The sequence below is a fragment of the Protobothrops mucrosquamatus genome, unplaced genomic scaffold (genome assembly GCF_001527695.2).
Source record: "Protobothrops mucrosquamatus isolate PMUCROS unplaced genomic scaffold, P.Mucros_1.0 scaffold32, whole genome shotgun sequence".
Classification (NCBI taxonomy): Eukaryota; Metazoa; Chordata; class Lepidosauria; order Squamata; family Viperidae; genus Protobothrops; species Protobothrops mucrosquamatus.
Window position 1 is genome coordinate 597702 of NW_015386416.1, and position 25960 is coordinate 623661.

Here is a 25960-nt window from a genome sequence, read left to right on the forward strand (position 1 = left end):
ATGCAACAATAACAATATCTTTAAAATTATCAACTAATATCTGAATATCCCAGGTCAAATCTAACTAATCAGTCAATCTAGATTACCCTAAATCAGAGTTCCCCAACATTTCCGTTAGGGGAGGAGGAGAGGGGATGGTTTTGTGCAAATGGTGGGCAAGCACACGTGTGAACACGTTTGCATGAGCTCGGCCACCGCTTGTGCAAGAGAAGATGCATGCGTGAGCGTGCTTGCCACTTTCGAGCCCAGTTCTAATTGGCTCAGAGCCAGGTAGTGAGCAGTAGCTCGGGGGTTGGGGACCCCTGCCCTAGGGCTCAAAATGAACTAAGGTTTGCGACCAAAGTAAAAAATAACAAAAAAAGCTTCTTTCAACATGTAAAAAACAAGAAAAAAAGTTAAGAAAATGATTGGTCCATTAGTGGGGGAAAGTGGCAAGAAGGTGACAAGCAACAGGGAGAAAGCAGAACTATTTAACTTGTTTTTTGCATCTGTCTTTACACAAAGGGAAAAAACAGACCAATCTATCAAAAATAGTGCCATAAAAAACAGAATAGACACACAAGTTAAGATAAGCAAGAAAATAATAAGTGAGCACCTGTCCAGCCTAGATGAGTTCAAATCACCAAGACCAGATGGATTACACCCCAAGGTTCTCAAGGAACTGGCAGATGTGATTTCAGAACCACTGAACTATATTTTTCAAAGATCCTGGAGCACTGGGGAACTACCAGAGGACTGGAAAAGAGCTGATGTAGTCCCATCTTCAAAAAAGGGAAAAAAATAGACCCAGGAAACTACAGACCTATCAGCCTGACCTCAATACCTGGGAAGATTCTGGAAAAGATAATCAAACAATGAATCAGCAAACACCTAGAGGCAAACAAAGTCATTACTAAAAGCCAACATGGGTTTGTCAAAAACAGATCATGCCAGACAAATCTTATTGCATTCTTTGACCAAGTGACAAAATTAGTGGACCAGAGGAATGCTGTGGATATAATTTACTTGGACTTCAATAAGGCATTTGATAAAGTAGATCACAACCTACTACTTGATAAGATAGAAAAATGTGGGTTAGACAGCATCAACACCAGATGGATTTATAGCTGGCTGACCAGCCATACTCAGTGTGTGGTCCTCAATGGAACTGCATCTACATGGGGGGAAGTGTGTAGTGGGGTGCCCTAGAGCTCTGTTCTAGGTCCAGTGCTCTTCAACATCTTCAGCTATGATTTGGATGAGGGGATAGATGGGAAACTCATCAAATTTGCAGACGACATCAAGCTGGCAGGAATAGCCAACACTCCAGAAGACAGGCTTAAGATACAGAAGGATCTGGACAGACTTGGAACACTGGGTACTATCTAACAAAATGAAATTCAATGGTGAAAAAAGCAAGGTTCTACATTTAGGCAAGAAAAACCAAATGTACAGGTATAGTATAGGGGGTACCTTGCTCAATAGTAGTAACTGTGAGAAGGACCTCGGAGTCCTAGTGGACAATCACCTAAATATGAGCCAGCAGTGTGCTGCAGCTGCCAAAAAGGCCAACACAGTGCTAGGCTGCATTAACAGAGGGAGAGAATCAAGATCACATGAAGTGTTAATACCACTTTACAATGCCTTGGTAAGGCCACACTTGGAATACTGCATCCAGTTTTGGTCACCACGATGTAGAAAAGATGTTGAGATTCTAGAAAGAGAACAGAGAAGAGCAACAAAGATGATTTGAGGACTGGAGGCTAAAACATATAAGGAATTGGGTATGTCTAGTTTAATGAAGAGAAGGACAAGGGGGGGGGCATGATAACAGTGTTCCAATATCTCAGGGGCTGCCACAAAGAAGAGGGAGTCAAGCTATTCTCCAAAGTGCCTGAAGGCAGGACAAGAAGCAATGGATGGAAACTAATCAAAGAGAGAAGCAACCTAGAACTAAGGAGAAACTTCCTGACAGATAGAACAATTAACCAGTGGAACAACCTGCCTCCAGAAGAGGTGAATGCTCCAACATTGGAAGTTTTTAAGAAGAGACTGGACAGCCATTTGTCTGAAATGGTATAGGGTTTCCTGCCTGAGCAGGGGATTGGACTAGATGACTTCCAAGGTCCCTTCCAACTTTATTATTATTATTATTAATAATAATAATAATAATAATAATAATAATAATAATAATAATAATAATAATAATAATAATATCATCATCATCATCAGTAGATTACCAACACATACACCAAACAAATACACCAAACACTATGTATTTGCAAACAAAAAACTCTGTGACTATTAAACATGGAGCTTCATTTTACTAACTACATTAATCAAAAAATAGTTTATAAAATGATTGATTTATTATGTGCCATCAAATCTGTGTCAACTCTTAGCAAGGACACAGATTATCTCTGTGGTGATCTCAAGCCTTCCAATAGTGCACCACTGTAACATAGTCCAGTCATTGAGAAAAGAGGGGTATAGGTAGTCTTCAGTCTATGACCTTACCAACCATTTGAAGTTACGATGATGCCTCAAAAGCTATTTATGACCCAGATCCCTCTTCCCACCAGGCCCCCACAGATTTTGGGCATGCTTTCCACCTTACTGGTTCCCACACCTTTCCCTCCACCCCCCAAACACTGATTACCTTTGGAACATCTCTGGAGCTTCAAAACTTGCATTCATGTGTGACACAGTCCCAGAAGTGGGCATCATTTTCACAGCAGCTGCAATTAATTGTGCCACCTGCCTCCAGAACCATGGCATGTAGTTTGCAGGGATTCCAAGGGGGTGGAGTGGCATGTTTTCCCTCTTCAACATGAGTTCTATCCCTTAGTGTCCCTGAGGCTGCATGGCGCAGTCCCAGAAAATGGTGTTTCTGGGACCATATCACACAGCCTAGGGAGAATGAAAGGTGGAGTGGCCTGCTCCCCTTCTCCAATATGAACACCAAAGCTCTGGAGATCTACAAAATCAGGAGTCCTGCACTCAGTCATTCAAGTCCTAATCATCTCATGGCTGGACTATTGCAACAGTCTGTACATGGGGCTACCCTTGAAGAGCATTCAGAAGCCACAGCTGGTACAGAGTGCAGTGGCACAGGCAGTGCTTGGGGCCCCAAGGGGTGGCCAATGTAACATCACTGCTCTGTGAGCTACACTGGCTGCTGGTTTGCTTCTGGATGCAATTTAAGGTGTTGGTAATCGCCTTTAAAGCCTTTTATGGCATAGGTCCACATTACTTGAGGGACTGTCTCATCTCATTGAGATTGGCCCATCCTAATCATGCAAGCAGAAGAGGCATACTGCAGGCCCCATTAGCTAGGGTATTCTGGCTGGTAGGATCCAGGAGAAGAGCCTTCTCTGCCATTGCCCCTGCGCTTTGGAACACCTTGCACCCTGGAGTGAGCTCTGCTCCAACTCTCCCAGTCTTGTGCAAGAGCTCTGCAACTTGTCTTGGGGCTCCAAAAAGGAGGCTTCACATTGGAGATGGTTGACAGATTAATATCGGATCCCACCTGCTCATTCTACTCCCTCCCTCCCCAACTTTTAGCTATTGTATTTTATATTTTTATATTTTTGGAGTATTTTATTTATATAGTTTTATCTTTTAATATTGTAAACTGCCCAGAGTTACCTTGTAGTAAGATGGGCAGCTAATTAATTATTATTAAATAAATAAATGGTAAGTGAGAGATTGGAGGTTGGGGGTGTAGGTCACTTGCCTTCTGCAGATATCTGAAACTCTGGAGAGCTGCATAAGATAAGTGCATGATGGGTGATGGGGGTGAAAAGGAAGGCATGGGATTTGGTGGAGTGGCAAAGCAGGCCCAAGACTGTGGAGACTCTGAGGAGGACGTGGAAATGAGACTTGTTAAGTGAGATGATCATGACTTGTGACCATAATGGGCAGACTCCATTACAGTCATAAGTCAAGGTCCACCTGTAATCTAGGCTGACATTTATGATTATGCTAATAAGCTCATCTTGCTTTATTGTACGAAGTAAGTTCAAAATCATTCATAGGTTGTTGTTGTTGTTTTTTGGCTTGAGAAGCATAACTCTTCTCTTAAATTCCAATTGCTGAAAGCTTACTTGTTTTATTATTATCATATCATCCAGTAAGTTCTCATTCATTCATTCATTCATTTGTTCATTCATTCATTCATTCTACATGAGTGTCCATCTCAAGTATATCACTCTGGTGGCTAATGGAAAAAGAACCAAGAAAAACAAACAAACAAACATAGGAATTGATATAAAAAAGAACCAGCACAAGCAAGATACAGGGTTAACCACACAATCTGGGCAACAACAAAGTCAAGGAATCAACTTAACAAATGATGAATATTGCTATACTAATTTTAGCATTAGTCTAGTCTTCTTCAATAATTATAATTAGAGCAATAATTTTTACTCACAAAAAGAGACTGCTGCAGTTACAGATTAAATATGTACTTCTTGTCAGCTTTATATTTTAATCCAATTCATATCTTTTTCCTACGTTACTTCTACATTGTATTTCTATCTATCTATCTATCTATCTATCTATCTATCTATCTATCTATCTATCTATCTATCTATCTATCTATCTATCTATCTATCTATCTATCTATCTATCTATCTATATCTCTCTCTATCTCTATATCATCTATATATCTATATTTACTCACCAAAGCTATTTCTTTGTGAAATTTGGCTTCCAGACTGGAGATATTTTTAAATGTGTTGACGTAGAAGCCCACGCGCCTAAGTAGAAATGACAGGTAAAGATGAAAAGTTTGTAAAGAAAGAAAGAAAAACCGCTTATTGTATATGACACAGCATATTTATTCTTATTCAAAGAATCCTGAAAATGTAAAACACATATAATTTAGATATATAACTTGAATGGGCAAACAACCTCCTTCTTTGCAAATTTCTAGCATGATACTAAGCTTAAGTTAAGCTTTCTTTAGATACATTTATCTCCATAGGGCAGATCCCTATTGCTTGGGCTTGCTCTACAAAATGGATATCAATGAAGCAACTATGGAAGCACAAGGTTCGCCCTTTTGTTTTCATTATTTTTGTTTGTTCCCTCATTGAGTTAGATCTAAGATGTCTCTAACACTTAATGAAAATAAAATTAAGATTTAGTTTCTCAACAAGCTCCACTTTTGAATCATAGTTACATAGGGTACAAAGATGCCATTAAAAGATCATAGAGAAACAACAATTTAATTTTTAAAAAGCTTTTGGGAAATAAAAAGATGAAGGACATAACTTTCCAAACAATATACCTTGACCATAAAGATGGTAGTTCTTCTTGCAAATCAGTGTTAAAATCTTCAAATACCTTCTGTGCTTTCTGAAACTCTTCTTCTGCCTACAACAAAGTGAAATACCTAGCAAACTTTTTTGGGAAAAAACAAAACAAAACAGTTCTGAACAATGCAACATATTGTTTCTGGTGGGATTTCTTTGGGTTTGTACTCCTATTAAGGACAAAAGCAGTCAATCTGAGAGCTTAATCCAGAGGTTAACTATTTTTTTCAGATGTCAGGGACCAAACAAAAGAGAAAAGAAAATTAAAGAATCTGCCAATATCATGACAGCATTAAACTTAATGAGATTTTTTTAATCTTACTCCTGAGATCTAATGAGATTCCAACTTCCTTACTTTAAATCTGAATGAATTTAAGACTTATTCATTATTGTATGAGGTCAATATTTTTTAATTTTTCTTAAATTGCTGATAATTATTATAAGGGGGTATATTGGAAGCCATCTGAATGTGACTCAGAATGTGAGTAGCATGTTACTGGCTTGGTTACACTTAGCTGAAGTTGCTGAGTCTAGAGCCAAACCTAAATTCTAGGGACATCTTACAATCAAATCTTTAAAAAGAAAAAGTTACTGTTGTAAATGAGCTGACTCAGAATCACAACAAATTTGCAATTGTGCATATGTTAGTCACTTATCCCTTCTTTCTGCATTCCTAATCCCTTAAAATAACTGGATGGCAATAAAGCTTTAAAGAGAAAATGTCATTTAATACCTATGAGAACTTTTTAAAAGAAAACTTACAGCTCTACCAAATGTGATTTTCTTTCTTTCTTTTTTGCAGGCAGAAATCATAGCTGTAAAGGAAAACATTAAGCCTTCTCTTCCCATGTGCTACTATCTTATAAATACTATTCTCTTCACAAACAGTAACTATTTAAAACAGGTCAGATCAAGAAATTTTGTCTCCTAAGGCTGCACAGCAAGTGATGCTTTTACTTCCATTACCAAAGTGAAGAGCATCCCAAGTCAATCATTTTGAGCTCTGATACAGAAATCTTGAAGCACATCTCTATCCCTCCTTGGCACAATTTTAACTACTTAATCAGTAGGAAAGTAGAGCAAAAATAAATTGACAACCTGCAAATTTCCTCTTTCATGTAAGCGAGAGCCAGTGTTCTGTAATCTTATTTGAAAATGGCAAAAAAAAAAAATCCTACAGATATCTAATTCACAACTATGCTAAGGTTTTCTGACATTAATCTCTACAGGTTTTATGAAGTCATCAATTATATTTGATTTGATATGTGATGAAATTTTGATATTACTCCAAGAACTTTATCAGCTTTCGCGAACATGCTGTCTTTTGTAAGTGTTGGATTGTAACTGTCATGCTTTCCCAAGATTAAACAGAGTCCTATTAGCATTAGGATAGAAGATCACAAAAGGATTTCAGCAGTGTAGGCTGGGCTGAAAAGTTGAAAAACAAATCAAAAGTTTGTTAAAACTGAAGACAGTAACAAGCTACTTGTACCAGGAGTAAAGCTCCTTTATAATCTAATATATCCAGGAAGCACCTCCCACAAAATTATATCTGAATCTGTTTAAACTCAGAACTCAGGGATGTGTCATCCACATTCTGTATTCATTTTCAGTGCAATGTTGAAGAGAAAAATGCTACTTTATTTCAAAATGCTAATCCTAGAGGCATGATCTAGATGTCATTTATCTTAATCATTGGCTATCTCTGATATACTATCAATGTACTGCAACTAGTGATATTTAATCTGATTGGCTCACACTAATCTCTTATTCAATATATGGTTTACTCAAGTGAAGGCTTGCAGATATCCTCCTGCATTTCTGAATCAATATCATCCAGGATTTGTCTCTTGGCCTTGACGAGCATCTGCCCAATATTAAGATAACAGTTCTTTCTACCAATAGTGTTCCTATCTCACCAGCATCATTCCTTGGAATATTGGTGGCCCAAGCAAATGATACGACACAACTTAACAACACTTAATGTCATTCATTCCCTGCATATCTTATAAAGATTATAATATTGTTCCATCTCTTTCTCTCTCTCACCTTGGAAATTCTCCCTTCATCTTTTCTTTTAGAACTTTGCAAGGCTTCTAGATGATGTCTTGCACTATCATAGTCCACTAGTTTCCTGCTCCGCTTTGCAATGCGAATCTGTAAATAATGATATCCAAGTCAAAAATCACAATCACAATCACAATCACAATATAATATAGTATAGTATAGTATAGTATAGTATAGTATAGTATAGTATAGTATAGTACAGTACAGTACAGTATAATAATATAATTAATATAATATAATATAATATAATATAATATAATATAATATAATATAATATAATATAATATAATAAATATAATATAATAATATAATAATATAATACAATATAATTAATATAATACAATACAGTACAGTACAGTACAGTATAATAATATAATATAATATAATATAATATAATATAATATAATATAATATAATATAATATAATATAATATAATATAATATAATATAATATAATATAATATAATATAATATAATATATAATATAATTAATATAATATAATATAATATAATATAATAATATAATATAATATAATATAATATAATATAATATAATATAATATAATATAATATAATATAATATAATATAATATAATATAATATAATATAATATAATATAATATAATATAATATAATATAATATATAAAAGGTATCTGAAAAGAACTTTTCTGCTTTAAAAAATATTATGAGTTTCTTCCATCACTTAAAAACTAATCAGGGTGGTGCATGTGAAGTGGAACCAAGGTGACCCAGATTCAAGTCCCCTTTTGTCATTCAGACATCTGAACTATCATTTTCTCTCTCCCTAGCATGCCTTGAAAAATTGTTATGAAATTAAAATGATAAAGAGAACCACAAATGTAGGGGTTATTTTTATTTAAAAAAAATCCAGGCATATAGATTGTATTTTTCAAATTGAAAACTTGACTAAAGCAAACACACATTTTCAAAACCTTGCAGACTTTGTTTCCCCTAGGCTGAACTTCTAAAATTTCATATCATATTTAACATGCATTTTAAAATTTGCTGCCCCAGACTTTATTGAAAACATATGAAATCTTCTCCAAAGATAAAAAATAAAATAAAACCATCACTAAAGTATTCGGTTCCTACTTTTCAGCAATGTATATAAATCAACAAAAATAATCAAAAGAATACTTCAGCTGTTAAAAATAGTACTTTTATTGCTATTACTCATTTGTTATAAGGATTAAAATAGTATTACACATAAAACATGCAAAATAATGGAAACAATAGAATAGTCTTAATATTAAAAATCAAACATTTAATTCCAAAATTAGACTCAAACAGAGCAGCAAAATGTTTTAAGAACATTCATCAATGAAAGGTCTAGGTGTAACAATATGTGGGAATGACCTTGGCAGATAGGAGGAAAAGCCACAGACTATGCAATGGTCAGAGAAGAGGCAGCTGAGCCCACAGAAAGAATAGAAGCATAGCAAACATTTCAGAATGGATCCTACCTAGTTTGGACTGTAAAAATTAGGGAGGAAAAGTGTATTTTCAGACTTGCAACAATTTGTTAATGTAGCCTTGCAATACAGATGGAGCTAGGATATGCTTCTTGCCTCGCTCTACCTCAAAGTGCTGATACTATAAGACAACTTACTACTTGTCAGATTAAAAAAACCCAAAGACATTAAACACAAAACTCATTGACCAATCAGGTTGGTGAATACACTCATTAGCCAAATATAGTAATTAAAAGTAAAGAAAGTAAAAAATGTACTATTCCAAATGTTAGGAGAACATAAAGTAGTAGTGTATGCCTTGACAAAGGTATGTAGTTAACATGCTAAAGATTTAGTAATCCTAGAACAAAACACTAGCAAATCCCTTTATCAGTTTTGTTCCATTAATGTTCATGACAATCTAGAAAGTTTCTATGCAAAATATTATTGGATAAACCAGAGGAATTGTATAGCCATCCACAAATGGTTTATTTGGACTTAAAACAAGTCATCTTCCATTCACAAACACGCCCCACCTCCAAAGAAATAAACGGTATATAAATCAGATTGTGGTATACCATAAAGAAACCCAGATGATGTCAGCTTTGATCTGGCTCAAGAGATAAATGTGATACACCTGGAACTGGTACAAGGGGTCCAGAAATATAAGACTGCTGTGTGAGTGGGGCAGAATCTCTGCTGCAATTTTCCACTCTTTGGAGTCACAAGAATTGAGTGAACATCAGGCACATTACCAGCCTTATTTAAGTATTTCAAAATTTAGTCACATCTTGTGCAAAGGCAAAACAAAACAATAAAGCCATTTGTCTCCATCCTACCTAGAATCCCCAGACTTATCAACATTTAATGTTAAGGGTAAATTTCTAAGGAAACGCCTTTTAGCCAAAGGGATCAATACCCAATTCTCCTTGTCTGTCTTCTGGTAATTTCTTCTGGAAGAAAGCTTTTATAGAATATTATGATGCATGAACAGAGGCTGGCAAGTCTAAGGCTCAAATGATCTGCTTTCCAAATAGAATATTTTTGCTTCTATTTCTAAGTATTTAACCTAAGACACATAGTGGCATGATATACCTTTATATCAGGAAACTGTCCCAAATATGTATCCAAAGTTAGTAGTGACCCATCTACCAGCTTTTGGTGAAAATCTTCCCAAAGCACATCACATTTCTGTAGAGAAAGATGAAATACACTGAAAATATGGATTAAAAAATATATTAACATATACAAACCCAAATAGGTATTTTTATGAACCCCAAAGTCTGAAATTGAAAGAGAAAGTCTGTTTATTTGAATTTTAATAACTCTCACATTAATGTACCTAACATCATCAAAACAGTAATATGGTTCACTGTTTAGGCCTGATTATATGTTTTTTCAACATTAGATCAAGAGAGTGGAAAGACGGGAACATATTTGGACATTGCTTATAAACTTTCACACTCATTCTTGCTATGTGCTTTCATTTACCCAAGGAGATCAAAGTTTATCTCCAAAGTCACTTGTTCAAGCATCAAGAGCAGACATGTCAAACACAAGGCCCGGGGGCCAGATGCAGCCGCTAAGTGGTTTCATGTGGCCCGCGAAACAGTGAAGGAACGGCCCCCACTGCGTTGGCCCTGGCCCAGGCCGGCCAGCTGGGAGCCAATGTACAATTTTGTGGTGGCCATCTATGCTGAAACACATACAGTCTCCCTCTGACTTTGCCCTGGTACCCATCATGAACAACCTGGCTAAGGAGAGCAAGCACAGCAGCAGCAGCCTTGAGGAGGAGGTAAGTGCAGCTGGGCACCCCCTTGGGGAAATGGGGCTGGGCTTGGTGCCACAGGTGCTCGAGGGCCAGGCTGGGCATTTGACCTCTGCTGCCCAGGGCTCCGGGCAGCCCGCACCACCATCCAGCCTCCCCACATGGCCTGAGAGGAACAGTGAGGCTCCTCCAGTGGACCATGTCTTGGCACTTGCCCTGGTCCCACCCCCTTCTGCCAGAGACCCTCAGATCTGTCCCACTCCTGCCCAGGCCCCCACAGGCACCATTGATGCGAACAATGTAGAGCTGGCCATGCCCACCCAGTAGGCCACACCCACTCCTCCACACCCACCCAGTAGGCCGCACTCACCCTGGCCACACCCACCCAGGCCCCCAAGGGCAACTGCAATGCTGATGCGGCCCTCAATGAAATTGAGTTTGACACCCCGATCAAGAGGTACACTGGAAGATGCCTAAAAGCTAAAAAGTTTTGTTAATTGCATCGTTGCATCAATTCTTTTTTCAGTAAAAATAAGTCAAATTGTCACCTATTTTACATTTGTTCGAACATTAGAAGATACTGTCTCTTGGATATATCTTAATTGTGCATTAAATTGTCCTCAACAACTAGTCAGTGAAAACGACATTTTGGCACTATCAATGCTTGGTTGTAAAATGATAGCTAATCTCTGTGAAAATCTGTCAGAAAGATGATACAAACCACATAGCAACTAAATAACTCTATACAGACATTCTTGATGCAGAACTCAGGCCCAGTTGAAATACAGAAGCAGGATTATGTTGCTGCCTTCAGTCTCTTTTTTTTAAAAAGTAATTTTATTAAAAATTAAAAATTGAAAGGTTAAAAACTAATACAAACTAAAAACAAAGAAAATAATAAAAAATATAAGGTACAGAAAATAAAAATAGAGAAATATATGTATATATATATAAATATATAAAGCAATGACTTCTCCCTTCATCACAACAAATATAAACAATTTTAGTAATTTATCACTTGTCTTAAAATACAACTAATGACCTCTTCTTTCCATATCAAAGTTCTTATCTATAAACAAATTTTTAAAGTCTCTTTGATTCAGTCCAGATTATCAAAAGTTTCAGTCCTGGTTATCAAAAGTTAAGGATTACCAGAGATAACAACATATCTATTTTAACTTTAATCAAATAAACCAACTTTATATATTTCCCTTCTATTTTTAGCAATCTTGATCTTTATCACGTTCACATAATGTCCTAAAATTTAATTTCTTTTCATTTTTTGTCTCTTCTCACAAAGTTCTTCACATCTTTAACATTTTTTGGAAATACAATACATGAAAATAATCTCCCTTTGAGATTATTTGAGAAAGATGGGCCGTTCAAAAATGTGGGAAAAAAACCCAATTAATTAATTGAATATATCTTTTAATTACTAAAATATCAGTCAGTTCCTTTTCTATGCCAGAGGAGCATCTTTTTCTTTATCATTTTGTACCCTATCATTTTTAAGTCTACTTAATTCACTTTCAATTTTGTCAGGTAAAACCTCTTCCTCTACCATAACTTTTTAAAAACATAGTCTATCTATAGAAGCAGACATTCTTAAATTTAACTTCTGAGTCCATTATTCAAAAATATAATTTAGTATGTCCAATATTAAAATATTTTGCTTCATTCTGATTTAGTAAGTCAGATTTAAATATGCTTCTCCATTCAGGGTAATCTTTAGTAATCCTTCCAATTTCTAAATCTTTAAACTCACTGGAGACTCCTGTCCTACAATCTCCTCATAAGGAACAACTATCCGAAGCACTTGTGGGCAATCTCAAGTCCTCTCCTTCAGAAAGGGATTGTGAAGAGCTGGTCTATTTGCCGGCTCTTTATTCTGCCGGCAAAAATCATTGATTTTACTTTTAGTAGAGCTGCTTTCAATTTGCTATTTCTTCTCTAGAAGTCACTACTGGATTCAGTCTCAATGTCTGGCAATTTAATGTTCAATTAATACACAGAATGTCTGGAATGGAACCACAATGCCCCTTTCTTTGCTTGTAGATGCTTAGAGAATGTGCAGTTCAGACTAATAAGGGATTGTTTGCAATATGGGGAAAATATTTGCATGATATATCTCAGTGATGGCGAACGTTTTAGAGACCGAGTGCCCAAAAACCGCCCCACCACTTGCCCGCTTCACCCGCCCCCGCCCACCCGCAGGGCCACTCACTGCCTCCACAGCCTGCTGCAGCAGATCACCCAGGTGGCCCTGTAGTGCCATGGTGGCCACACTCTCCATCCACGCTTCGCATCATCTACGTGTGACGGGGCATGAGGGCAGAGTCTCGTCCCTGCTGCCTGGCTGCCATGTCCTTGGATGCGCTGCTCTGCACAGGCTGCGCCCAGGGGCGACTCTCCTCCGGGGGGCCTGCTGGTGGGGGTGGGCTGTGGGGGGAGGCGGGGCTAGGGTGGGGGTGCACGTTCCCACAGAGAGGGCTCTGAGTGCCGCCTCTGGCACGCGTGCCATAGGTTCACCACCACTGGTATATCTGAACAAGAAACCAAAATCCAAACATGGAAGTAACACAATGTCTTAAAGATAAGAATAAGCCACATAACTACTATATAGAATAAAATTAAGGCTCCAGAATAGACCCAACGGTAGAGTGCAAAACTAAAGTTGATGCCATTTCTTATAAAACACAGGAAGGAAGAGTTAAAGTCTCAACCGAGATGTACTATAGATTTTCCTTTCAAAATAAAGCCTTTAGGACTGAAAGGACCTGAAGGAGAATGGATGGTTCAAATCAGAAAATCTATAATGAGTTATGGACACATATTAGAAAGATTATATCAAGAGGACTCTTCTTTTTTTCTCTCTAGTCAAGACAGAACTTTCAAAAATCTCTGACATTTATTCACTGATACTCCATGTGTTGAAAGCAATGTGGCAGAGGCCTGTAAATCCTCAATAGGAGACAGGATGTTAAACTATTCAGAGATATACAGAATATACAATGGGCATCAGGCAACTTTGGAGAGAAGAGAGGACTACTGGAAACAGATGCAGGCAAATCAACCATAATAGCTGCAGAGTGTTGTTTTTTTAAAAAAAAAATGCTCTAAAAGAATGAGTCACGAATGGGAAGAGTGACTGCATCAAAGCTATTTAGTAAACATTTAGCAGTGTTTATATGAGTCTGATGCTTGGCCTTCCCCAAGGCATAAAAAGCAAATATTCCATCCACCCATTTGGCACCTGCAGAATAGAGTCTCTGCGGCTAGAAAATTGTGCTTTTATAAAGGTGTGAAGATCAGTGAAATATGATAAAAAAAATCTAAACAAATGAAAGAACCAAACATAAAGAATCCAACATGATAAATGAATATCTGATCACTGTGGGAGTTGCAGAGTAGGATTAATACTGTTCCTACTAGTTCATACTGTGCACAAAGGAGGCATCTGTCCAGAAATTGATATGCTTTGCAAGATTTCGCTAGGCTCTGGGCAGGCAGCTATTCCCAGTGCAAGAGGATAAGCCACCAGAAGATGAGCTATATGGGGCAATGAGTCATATAATTCCTCATTTCAGAACCTCAAGTTAAAAAGGATTCCATTATAATGTGAGACTAAAAGTAGTGAAAAGGAAGTAAAAGGAATGATCAGAAGTCCTATGTGGGCAAGAAATACAGAAATACTAATCAGCCCAGCAGACTGCCATTTCTGCTCCGCCATCTGCAGGGCATGTGGTAGGCAAGGCCACATTGCATCCGTCTGTTTGGGTCGCCAGAAGGAACGTTACCCAGAAGAATTGCCTCAGAAAGGTACCAGGGTCCCCAGCCAGAACAGGGTGGGTTTCTGCGTGTCACGTAGGAGCATTTTTAGAATGGGGGTCCACAGGCCACTTAGGAAGAAGCTTCACATCAACGTGAAGTTGCAAGGGGTCCCCTTGTCGATGGAGCTGGACACAGGGTCCGCTCTATCAATCATCTCCCTAGACACCTTTAACAAGGTTTGCAGCAGAAGCGGCCTACGGGTTAAACTCAGGCCGTCGAACCTCATCCTCACAGATTTCCAAAATTCCAGAGTCCACGTGAGGGGGGAGGCCACGCTCAAGGTGCAGCGTAGGAATTTTGAAGGGCTGCTAGATGTAGTTGTGGTTGGGGGAGACCGCACGAGCCTTATTGGACTCGACTGGTTTGAGGCCCTTGGGATTCGTTTGCACTCTGGAATAAACAGAGTGCAAATGACAGGCCTGGCTGGGGTCTGCAAGGAGTTTGCAGATGTGTTTAGGCCAGAACTTGGCTCCTACAAAGGCCCTCCTATTTCTCTGAGGCTGGACCCAGCCATAGCCCCATTAGAATCAAGCCACGCAGGGTGCCCTCGCATTAAAAAGTAAAATAGATGCAGAGCTAGATAAGCTGATTCAGCAAGGCATCTTAGAGCCTGTGGAGAGTAGTCCTTGGGAAACCCCCATAGTCATGCCACTGAAGGCCAATGGTGAAGTCCGAATCTGTGCAGACTACAAGTGCACACTTAACAAAGCGCTGCAGCAGCATTCATACCTGGTACCTGTAGTCAGCCACATTCTGGCCTCCTTCAAAGGGGGCCGGATCTTTGCTAAGCTTGACCTGGCTCAGGCCTTTCAACAATTGCCAGTTGATGAGGCAACGGCCGAGGCACAAACCATAGTAACCCACAGCGGAGCATTCAAGGTAAAAAGACTGCAGTTTGGTGTCAATGTGGCCCCTGGCATCTTCCAGAGTGTGATGGAGTGAACGCTCCACAATATCCCTGGCGTTTGCCCATACTTTGATGATGTCTTCATCGCTGGGGACTCATCAGACAATTTAGCTGAGAGGCTGACAGCCATTTTGCTACGTTTCCACCAAGCGGGGCTGAAGTTAAGGCAAGACAAATGTAAGATTGGGGTTACCTCCACGGAGTTTCTGGGATTCCGCATTGATGCCCTGGGCATCCACCCTGCTGAATCCAAGCTGCAAGCAATTCAGCAGGCCCCAAGTCCCAAATCCAAAGGCGAACTTCAGGCCTTTCTGGGGCTGTTAAACTTTTACCACTCATTCCTTCCACACAAGGCTGCAGTGGCTGAGCCGTTACACCAGCTCTTGGACAAACAGGCTCCATGGCAGTGGACACAAGTCCATGAAAAGAGTTTCAGAGAGGTCAAGGCCTTGCTCTCTTCAACTGCGGTCTTAGTGCATTTCAATGAGCAATTGCCGGTGTGCATCACCTGTGATGCATCCCCTTATGGAATTGGGGTGGTGTTAAATCACTTGAAGGTGGATGGGGCACAAGTCCCAATAGCCTACTACTCTAGGACCCTATCATCAGCTGAACGCAACTACACACAGATAGATAGGGAAGCCTTAGCCATAGTGGCTGGCATAAAGAAGTTTCATGATTTCTTATATGGCCGCCACTTCACGGTTTTTACAGACCATAAGCCACTGCTGGGTTTGTTCACAACTAGCAAACAAACCCCACAAATAATATCCCCAAGAATGCTGAGATGGTCTATCTTCCTGTCTGCATATGACCATACACTGATTCACAAACCAGGCAAAGACATGGGCCATGCAGATGGCCTCAGCAGATTACCTCTAAAGCAGATAGAGGCAGATCCTGCTCCTGCTCTTCACATTCTTTCCATTCAGGAATTGCCTGAATCTCCCCTCAATGCTAGGGATGTGGCTGCAGAAACTGCCACTGATCACACGCTTACACGCATGCTGACATGGGTGTTGTCAGGATGGCCTGACACATGTCCAGGTGCAGAATTCCAAAGTTTCTGGCAAAGGAAGCACGAGCTTTTCACTTTCAAGGATTGCCTTTTATGGGGTAGCAGGGTAGTGATCCCAACCTCATTGAGGACTAGAGTCTTGCAGTCTCTACATGAGGGACATCCGGGAATAGTCCGGATGAAGGCATTATTGTGCAGCCATCTTTGGCGGCCTGGGCTCGATAAAGACACCGAGGCCCAGGTCCACGGGTGCACTGTTTGTCAACAGTCGAGGCCTGAGATGCCCCAGGCCCCAGTTCATAGGTGGGAGGAGACTCATACCCCTTGGTCGAAGTCCATATCGACTATGCTGCGCCCTTTCAGGGGCAATTCTTCCTACTCCTCGTGGACAGCCATTCCAAGTGGCTAGAGGTTGTTCCTGTCTCCTCCACTACTTCTGCTAGGACCATCCAGGTGCTGAGAGGGATCTTCGCCTCACATGGTCTTCCAGATGTCCTTGTCTCCGACAATGGACCCCAATTCACATCTTCTGAGTTTCAGGCTTTTCTCTAAGCCAACATGATCCGGCATGCCACATCTGCACCGTTCCATCCAGCTTCCAATGGCCAAGCTGACCATATGGTGCGCACTGCCAAAGATGCTTTAAAGAGGATCACTCATGGCAACTGGCATCACAGGTTAGCTGACTTTCTTCTTTGCCACCGCACCACACTGTGCACAGCTACTGGAAAGAGCCCAACTGAACTTCGCTGGGGTCACCGCCTCATCACAAAACTGGACAGGTTGCACCCAGACCGGGTGGCTTCATAGGTGTCGCAGCCGCGGGCACCTAGGAGACTACAGGTGGGCAATCCAGTCTGGGCAAGGAATTATGGACCTGGACATCTGGGTAACAGCAGTAGTATGCAAGGTCTCGGGGCCGCTGTCATACGAAGTGGCCTTGGAGGATAGTCGTGTAATTCAACGGCACATCGATCAGCTTCACTGGCATCTGCCCAGCAACTCTTCCGCTCCTGGCTCAGCTCTTGAGGGGGAGGAAGGCCACAATCACAATTGTGGACCACAGTCTCTCCACGATGGGGGAGTTTCACAGGGGCCAGAAGGGGGTTTTGCCAACGAGGCAGCTCCTGACTCGGGCACCGGGTCTATGGAACAAGACAGCCAACCGGAACATCAGGCCAATCCATCTACTGGTCTTGGCCTCACGGAACAGTGTTTCCAAGAGGGGTCCAGTGTGGGCTTGGGGAATACCACCCCACCAAGGAACTCTGGTCTGGGGTTACAGGTTCCGGCCAGTCAGTATGGTGGAGGGTCAAGGAGTCAAGGGGGCATCAAAGTCCTGGTCTGCCAAGCCTGGCAGGTGAGCTCGCAGGCCAGGCACCAACTCCGGCCCCGAGAAGATCAGGGCAGGCCAGAGGTCCTCCCATATACTTACAGGACTATGTAAGGTCCTTGTCAGTTCATGGGCAGGCCTAGTAGTCTGGACTAAGTAAATGTAGATCAAGAGGAGTGTGGAATATGGTGGTAGTAAGATTGTAGCTTGTTGTGTATATATGCAATGTAAGCAATGTAATGGAGTGTTGGGGTATTTAAAATAATGTGTGCCTTAACATTTTATCCAAGGGGAGAGGGGTGTTATGTCCTGGGCCTGCAGATGCAGGCTGCAACGGTTGGCCCGGGCAGACCATGTGGATGCCCAGGACCAGAAAGGCTGTTTCCAGCCTTGCATGCATGCGTAAGGCGGGAAAAAGCCCTTGCAACGATTGGTCAGCAAGGTACCTTGCAGGGGACTATAAAAGGGAACCGCACCATTTTGTAACCAGTTCTGTTGCTGTTTGGAATACAGAAGACTTGCTTTGTGTTACTCGCTTCGTCTCAATGCCTGTGACTCGCGAACAGAACACTTTTCACCTTCATTTCCAAATTTAACTAATTATTACTTCCACAACTAGTCACTAGACTTTCAACTAGTCATATTGCCTTCATAAATATAAAAATATTTACTTGTTTTCTTTATTTTGGGCAAAACAGTAGTATTAGTAAATTATTTATTTAGTTAGTCAATGCATTTTCTCATCTTTTCTTTGGTAGTGTCTCATTTCAGTCCCTTTTCTATTCCTTAGCTGTCAAATGCTCCTCTTTGTATCACTATATTTATTTGTGCTCTTGCACAATCTTTAGAGTCTTCCTAGCTTTGGAAAAAATGTGTTGTATAGACTCTAATACAAATAGTGTACTATCTTCAATGGTACTAGATTGATCTCCAAGCCTTCAAGCAACTCAAGCTCCTATTTTCAACCAAAACCACCAAAAAAGATGAAGGAACCTGTGATCTTCAGGAATAATATTCACAGTGGCTTAAGTGATTTTATGGCACTGAATTGTATCTACTCCAAAATTAGTTGAGGTGCAATAAAAATTAGGCTTTTGCAATAGCAGTTTCTGGGAACTCCTATCTTTAATAATTTCAGTTGATTAAAAGCTCAGTTTTAGGCACTGGTTAAAACTCTTCTTTTGGAAAATCAAGAATAGGATTATTGGAAAGTAAATATGGCTGTATTAATTAATAATTTGTTGTCTTATGCTTTATCATTTAGTTTTATTTTAGTCTTAAATACTTCGAATTCCTTGTAATACAAATTAAGATTTAGTCAGAGCAGATTCATTGAAGTTAATGATATTTAAATTAGGCATTGTTTACTTATCACATGAATTTCACTGTGTCTATTCTAAGCACAATTCAGTCTAAATCTGCAATTTCTTAAGTAAATACAATAAATTCTTACCTCACCAACCATTTTCACATCTTCTCGACCATACCAATCAGGTTCATATACTTCATGAAGAGACTCTGTAAGCTTTTTGGAAGCATCTTGCATGCCTAAAATTTTTGAGCACAAAGAATCTGTTGTTCACAACTGTAATTTCAAGGTTGGATTCCATTTGATCTGCCTTTATCAGTGTCATCTCTGAAGTTCATAAACATTCAATAAGGCTACAAAACAGGATTTTGTTAGAATTTATTATTTTGAACATTATTTCAAAAATAATAAAATGATAAAAAATTAGTAATGATTGATGTCAATAACAAATGACAATATTAAAAAATGAAATGAGTTTGAATATATATATATATTTGTTTTTATTGCTATATATATATATATATATATATATATATATATATATATATATATATATATATATCACTTCTTATTTAGCTACTCTGTCTTTGTTTTATTGCCAGTATAAATGGAGTTATGCTTAGCAGAAAATTCATTTATGTAGGGTTCTTCTTTTTTTTGCGTATTTTCTGCTGACTCCAAGTTTTGTCTGGATTCCATCATGGAAGAAAACTTTAAATGTAATTACACACATTGGATGGACAAAGGTAAATAGGTTAAGGAAACAGCTCTGTTGTTTGCTTTCTTTACAACTGCATAAATTCCAGTTCAAAACATACAGCTCAAACCTATCTGGTTTCTTTCATATGGCATTTGATGAAAAATAGCTCTTATAGAATAGAGCTGATAGAAATAGAGTGTATTTAGATTTTCAGTGATATAAACCAAGTAGAAACAATCAAATTCTAAGTCATAATTTATTATAGAACAATTGTGTTTAAAAATTGGATCATTTCATAGTCCTTTTAATCTGTTGTTTCAGGAGGATCCTCATCTGAAGGATCATTTTTTTAAAACATTTTTGCTACTGTAATGCCCCCCCCCTTTGATTTTTGGCTCATCTATTACCGTACTTTTACTCCTTGAGCTTCTTCTTCAGTGGCCTCTCTCTTCTAAACTTCTCTCCATACTTGTCTAAAACCATTTTGATATCTTTCTTCACTCCATGCCCCTTGCTTTTTCAAGTATAAGGACAAATCTGCCTGGCTGATTTTGAAAAATATAATCAGTATTGGACCTGATGAAAGATCACCAAGAATACCCGGTTGTAGGCCAACCACTTCCATATTTTTGCCACCACACTCAACTCCAGGCAAACATGATGGTCACATCATAGAGTGGGCATCTGCAACCACGTACTTGTCAGAATAATAATAATAATAATAATAATAATAATAATAATAATAATAATAATAATAATAATAATAATAATAATAATAATAATAATAATAATAATAATAATAATAATAAAGTTGGAAGGGACCTTGGAGGTCATCTAGAATCATAAGGAAGGATTTCAATGTGCTTTTCACAGTGCAGGATTTCTTTCATCGCCACCTTTTCTCCCCCTCGCTAATATAAAGCATTTATGAGTACCTTTTTATCTTTTTTTTTAAATATTGAAATAATATGCTATTAGCCCAGTGTGATTTCATACCTTTCTATTCAGATGTGAATCTAACTGGGTTCAAATGGAGATTCTTCCAGTGTAAAAGGATATTAGAATATCATTGATTGATTAATTGATTGATTGATTCATTCATTCTCATTTCTAAACTGCTCATCTCCCTCAAAAAGTAATTATTTACTTTTTGTATTTAATCAAAACATACAGAATCAGATATAGTACTGAGGTAATTTCTGGGGGAAAAGACAAATAAATATCCTTCTGTTCCACTTCTTTATTTTTCATCACTGATTATAACATATAAACAAAGTATTATTAGGACAAATACTTTTAAAATTTTTGCTCACTTATTAAATTCTGCCAGGTTTCCAGCTATTGTGAAGTGAGCAATAAATTTGGGGCTCCTGAAAGTAAAGTAAATTGCAGAAGAATTGCAGCCCATATTAGGTTGCTTTACCTATAGTTAGCTGAAAGAATATCATGTTTCTAAAAAGGGAAGGAAAATAAATTCTTTGTTAAGAAAATGGGCATTAAGACAGCATGCCAGAAAAAAAAACCTCTAACAGAAGGAAAAACAAAACAAAAAAATCTATCTGAACTTTGTTATGTCTTGCCTTGTCCATTTAGGGAAAAAATATCTCCATGAACTCTTTGGTAAATTAAATGAAACTATACACTAAACTGATGAACATTAAGCTCCTCATCTTATTCAAACTTGGGGAAAGTCAGAGGGATGAATATTTTTTAATATTTCTGAACAATGCCAATTCAATGGCTGGATATACTTTATCCAACTAGCAGTTAAATATATGACCTAAATGTTACAAAGTGAAAAATTGGGAAGTCAGAGATCTTCCCATTAGGAAATATTTCAGTACTGTGCAAAAGTGATAAGCAGTTGTATAAATATGCTGTAAATTAAGAATGCTTTCAGAAATAGAAGTCTTAATAGTTTGTTTTTATCAATTAACAAAATGGAAAATAAATGAAAAATCCAAATTAAATCAATATTGTGTGACCACTCTTTGCCTTCAAAACAGCATCAATTCATACGCTTGCACAAGTCAGGGATTCTGTAGGATTAGAGTGAGGTGGATTAATTAACCAATTATATCAAACAGGTGCTTGTGATCATCAATTTCACATATAGGTTATTAACTGAAACAGTAACAACTATGTAGGAGGTTTAAACTCGCCCAGGAACAGCCAAACTTTGCTTGGGTGAAGTTCTGAAAGACAGTTTCATGTTACAGGTCACACACCATAGCAACACTGAGCACAGAAACAAGACAAAAGGTATACAATGATACTGCATCAGCAAGGTCTCTCCCAGGCAATGGTTTCAAAGCAGGCTGGGATATCAAGGTGTGCTGTTCAAACTCTTGAAGAAGCACAAAGAAATGGGCAATGTTGAGGATCGTAGACATAGTGGCTGACCAGGAAATTAATGCAGCAGATAAAATACCACATCGTGCTTACTTTCCTTCAACAATGGAAGATGTCCAGCAGTGCTATCAGCACAGAACTGGTGGAAACCAGTGGGACCCAGGTACACCCATCTACTGTCTGGAGAAATCTGGCCATAAGTGGTCTTCATGGGAGAACTGCAGCCAAAAAGCCATACCTTTGATATGGAAACAAGGGTAAGTGATTCAACTGTACACAAAAACATAGGATCTGGAGTGCAAAAAAATGGCAGGACGTGCTCTGGACTGATGAGTCAAAATTTGAAAAATTTGGCTATAGCAGGAGGCAGTTTGTTTGCCGAAGGGCTGGATGGAGAGTGATACAATAGTGAGTGTCTGCAGGCAACAGTGTAGCATAGTGGAGGATCCTTGCAAATCTGGGACTGCATTTCTGCAAATGGAGTTGGAGATTTGGTCAAGACCAATGGTGTCCTCAATGCTGAGAAATACAGGTAGATACTTATCCATGATGCAATACTATCAGGGAGGTGTGTGATTGGTCCCAAATTTATTCTGCAGCAGGACAATGACCCCAAATATATAGCCAATGTCATTCAGAACTATCTTCAGCATAAAGGAAAACCAGAAGTCCTGGAAGTGATAATTTGGCCCCCAGGGAGCCTTGATCTCAACATCATCAAGTCTGTTTGGGATTACATGAAAGGTTTGATGCAGCCTACATCCACAGAAGATCTGTGATTAGTTCTCCAAGCTATTGGGATCTTGAAGGAACTTTTTTGAGTTCCTTCAAAAACTGTATGCAAGTTTACCTAGAAGAATTGATGCTGTTGTGAATATTGATTTGGTTTGGATTTCTCTTCTATACATTTACTTTCCACTTTGCTAGTTGATAAAAATAAACTATTAATATCTCTATTTCTGAAAGCATTCTTAATCTACAGGATTTTTGCACAACTGCCTAACATTTTTGCACAGAACTGTATATGTGGGTTTATATTTGGGGAGACTGCTGCAGTTTAGAACAATAATGACCTTTCTCACTGAGCTGATTCTTATATCTCATGTGGACTAGCAGTTTCATTCTTCTATTAGACTCAGTTTGCTTGATAGGCTATTGGCGACACCTGGAGAAAATAACTTCACAAGCTTCACAAAGAAAATAGTTAAATGTTACATTTAAAATTTGCAGCAAAAATCTAAAATGTATTGTTTTCATTGCAATTACCTTTAATTGCAGCTAAATATCCTCGAAGCTCTTTTTGAAGTCTGGAACCTTCTGTCTGAAATACAAAATAGAAATAAAATAAAAACCTGTAACCAATTCAGATCCACAAAGAACTGTATTCTCATATGTGATTATTATATATATTATATGCAGTACACAGCTGTATAAATATAGTGTATCAGTTCAGACAAATTTAATCTCTTAAAAAACTAAAATAATGAAAATGTTCTCTGGCAAGCAGCTAAAAATCTCCACATATTTACCAAGTGATTCTATTATGTAGCTAGTTTCTATACTGTAATGCAAAAACAATTTTCTACAATACACTAGGCTTCAATGCAAGTCATTTGATGTCTAGGGAGATTCTCAATCATCCAGGTCATGGTTGCTTTTCAAAAGACAAGTGGACTTTCTTGGTTTTTTTCCTTCAAAAATTTTGCTTCTCATCCAAGAAACGGAATGTTGCCCTTGAAACGCACTTTTGGGATAAGTTATTTGATGTTTCTGGTTCTGCTCCTTGGAACTGTGAAGGAACTGACATGCCCAGAAGATCCAAAATGCATGGTTGTACTGCACTGTATTGTACTCTAGTGGAGATCCAATGTGGGTATAGTGGTTAAACAGTGTTGGACTACTGTGTTATCCGAAAATAACACCCGGTCTTATAATATTTTTTTTGTCTCCAAAAGAGACGGTAGGTCTTACTTTCAGGGGATGTCTTATTTCCCCCCCCGACACCTGCCTCGTGGCGGCAGCACCAACCACCCCATCCAGCAGGAGCCCACGTGGCTGCTGACCCACTTCTGTGGCCACTCATGACAGGAGGCCACGTAGCCCGCTGTGCCGTGCTGTCACCATGAGATGAGGCAGGTGGGGGATAGGGTAGAACTGTCCCAAGCATCCCATAGACACCCAAATACTTTTTGCCCAGAAGGAGACTGGATCCTTCATCTACTTGCAAATGGGGCAGTTGTAAACTGAGGGATTTGCTCCATTTCCAACTACCCCATTTGCAAGCAGACGAAGCTTCCAGTCTCTGTCATTTCTCTGTCCAGGCAAAAAGTGTTTGGGTGCCAATGGGGGGCTTGGAAACTGAGCGATTCACTGTTGGCTCCTATGCACTTGCTGCTGCTTGTGCTGGCCACACCCACCCCCCAGTCTTATTTTTGGGGTAGGGCTTATATTAGGCCCACCCCAAAAAAATCAGGCTAGGGCTTATTTTCAAGGTGGGTCTTATTTTCAGGGAAACACAGTAGCAGTGGGGAGATCCAAGTTCTCATCCTCTATTAGGAAGACATTAACTGTATAAAAAAATAAAAAAAAATAAAAAAATTAGGAAGACATTAACTGTATAAAACCTGTACTCAACTTAGTTCTGAGAGGAAATTTTTCATCATATGTTTCTCCAATCCAATCCAGATAGTCTTCGACTTACAACCACAATTGAGCCCCAAATTTATGTCGCTAAGTGATAAATTGGTTAAATGAGTTTTGTCCCATTTTATGACCTCACTTGCCACATTTGTTAAGTGAATCACTGCAGTTGTTAAGTTAGTAACATGGTTGTTAAGTGAATCTGCCCCCTCCATTGACTTTGCTTGTCAAAATGTTGCAAAAAGTGATCACATGACCCTGGGACACTATAACTGTCATAAATATGAACCACTTGTCGAGCATTCAAATATAAATCACATGACCATGGGGATGCTGCAACAGTCATAAGTGTGAAAAATGTGCTGTTGTAACTTTGAATGGTCATTAAATTATTGTAAGTTGAGGACCACCTGTACCATTTTCTCTCTCCCAACCAATGGAAAGGCTTTGTTAATCAAGGTCTACTTAAAACAAGCCCAGAAGTATTTAAAAATAGAAAAAATGGACATCAAAGCATGGATTACTATGCCTTCATTCTGAATATGTTAGGAGCAAATATTTCAAGTACTCTCATGAGTATAGACCAAAAAAATGATAATTTGCTTTTGAGGTCAGTAAAAACAGAGTTATTATGGAAAGTTCAAAACTTTGGGGCAAATATCATCTCTTAGTTTAACATATAACAGCAGAGAACTACAACATATCTGTAATCAACAGCAAATTCAGTCATAAGTATCTCACTCATATTTTAATCACATTTTTTTTTGTTCAGGCTTTCGAAAACTGCTCCCATAATATTAAACACAACTTTAACCTCAAACCTTGATACTTTGTTTGGTTGGATCTATTCCTTTGGGTCTTAAAAAAATAGAAAGTAAACTCAATGGGTAATAAATAAATCTACAACACAGAGTACTGCATGTTCTACTTAACAGATAAATTAATTATAAACATTTTGAGTATGTAATATTGCCCAATATTTACTTTCAGAGTATAATTAGTTACAAGAAGGTGATTTCCTGTAACTTAAAGCAACGTGTGAATTTCACCATCAGTTAAAGATCATGACCTAAGACTTGAAGGTCTATCGTTATCTTTTAATGATCTATGTTCTAATTTAATAATCCTTAGACTTGTTAAGTGGTCAAACTTTGTATTGTATTCATATAATAATTTTGTAGATACTCCGTGACACTGAGGTCTAAGAATGGGATCTTGCTTAGGGTTTCCAAGGGAAATAAGGATGTTTTTAGATCAACTGCTGG

At 38.6% G+C, this 25960-nt stretch overlaps 1 protein-coding gene across 1 annotated transcript in view; it reads right to left on the reverse strand.

Moving 5' to 3' along the window:
- The window catches only part of AMPH (amphiphysin), a 105765-nt gene that overhangs the window by 42231 nt on the left and 37574 nt on the right, over nucleotides 1-25960 (reverse strand). Inside the window, exons 3-8 of the mRNA XM_029283179.1 lie at nucleotides 23322-23376; nucleotides 19148-19242; nucleotides 9933-10028; nucleotides 7347-7454; nucleotides 5273-5358; nucleotides 4664-4739 (exon numbers count right to left, since the gene is read on the reverse strand). Of these exons, the coding sequence (XP_029139012.1) occupies nucleotides 4664-4739; nucleotides 5273-5358; nucleotides 7347-7454; nucleotides 9933-10028; nucleotides 19148-19242; nucleotides 23322-23376 (516 nt within the window). The remainder of the gene's footprint in view (nucleotides 1-4663; nucleotides 4740-5272; nucleotides 5359-7346; nucleotides 7455-9932; nucleotides 10029-19147; nucleotides 19243-23321; nucleotides 23377-25960) is intronic.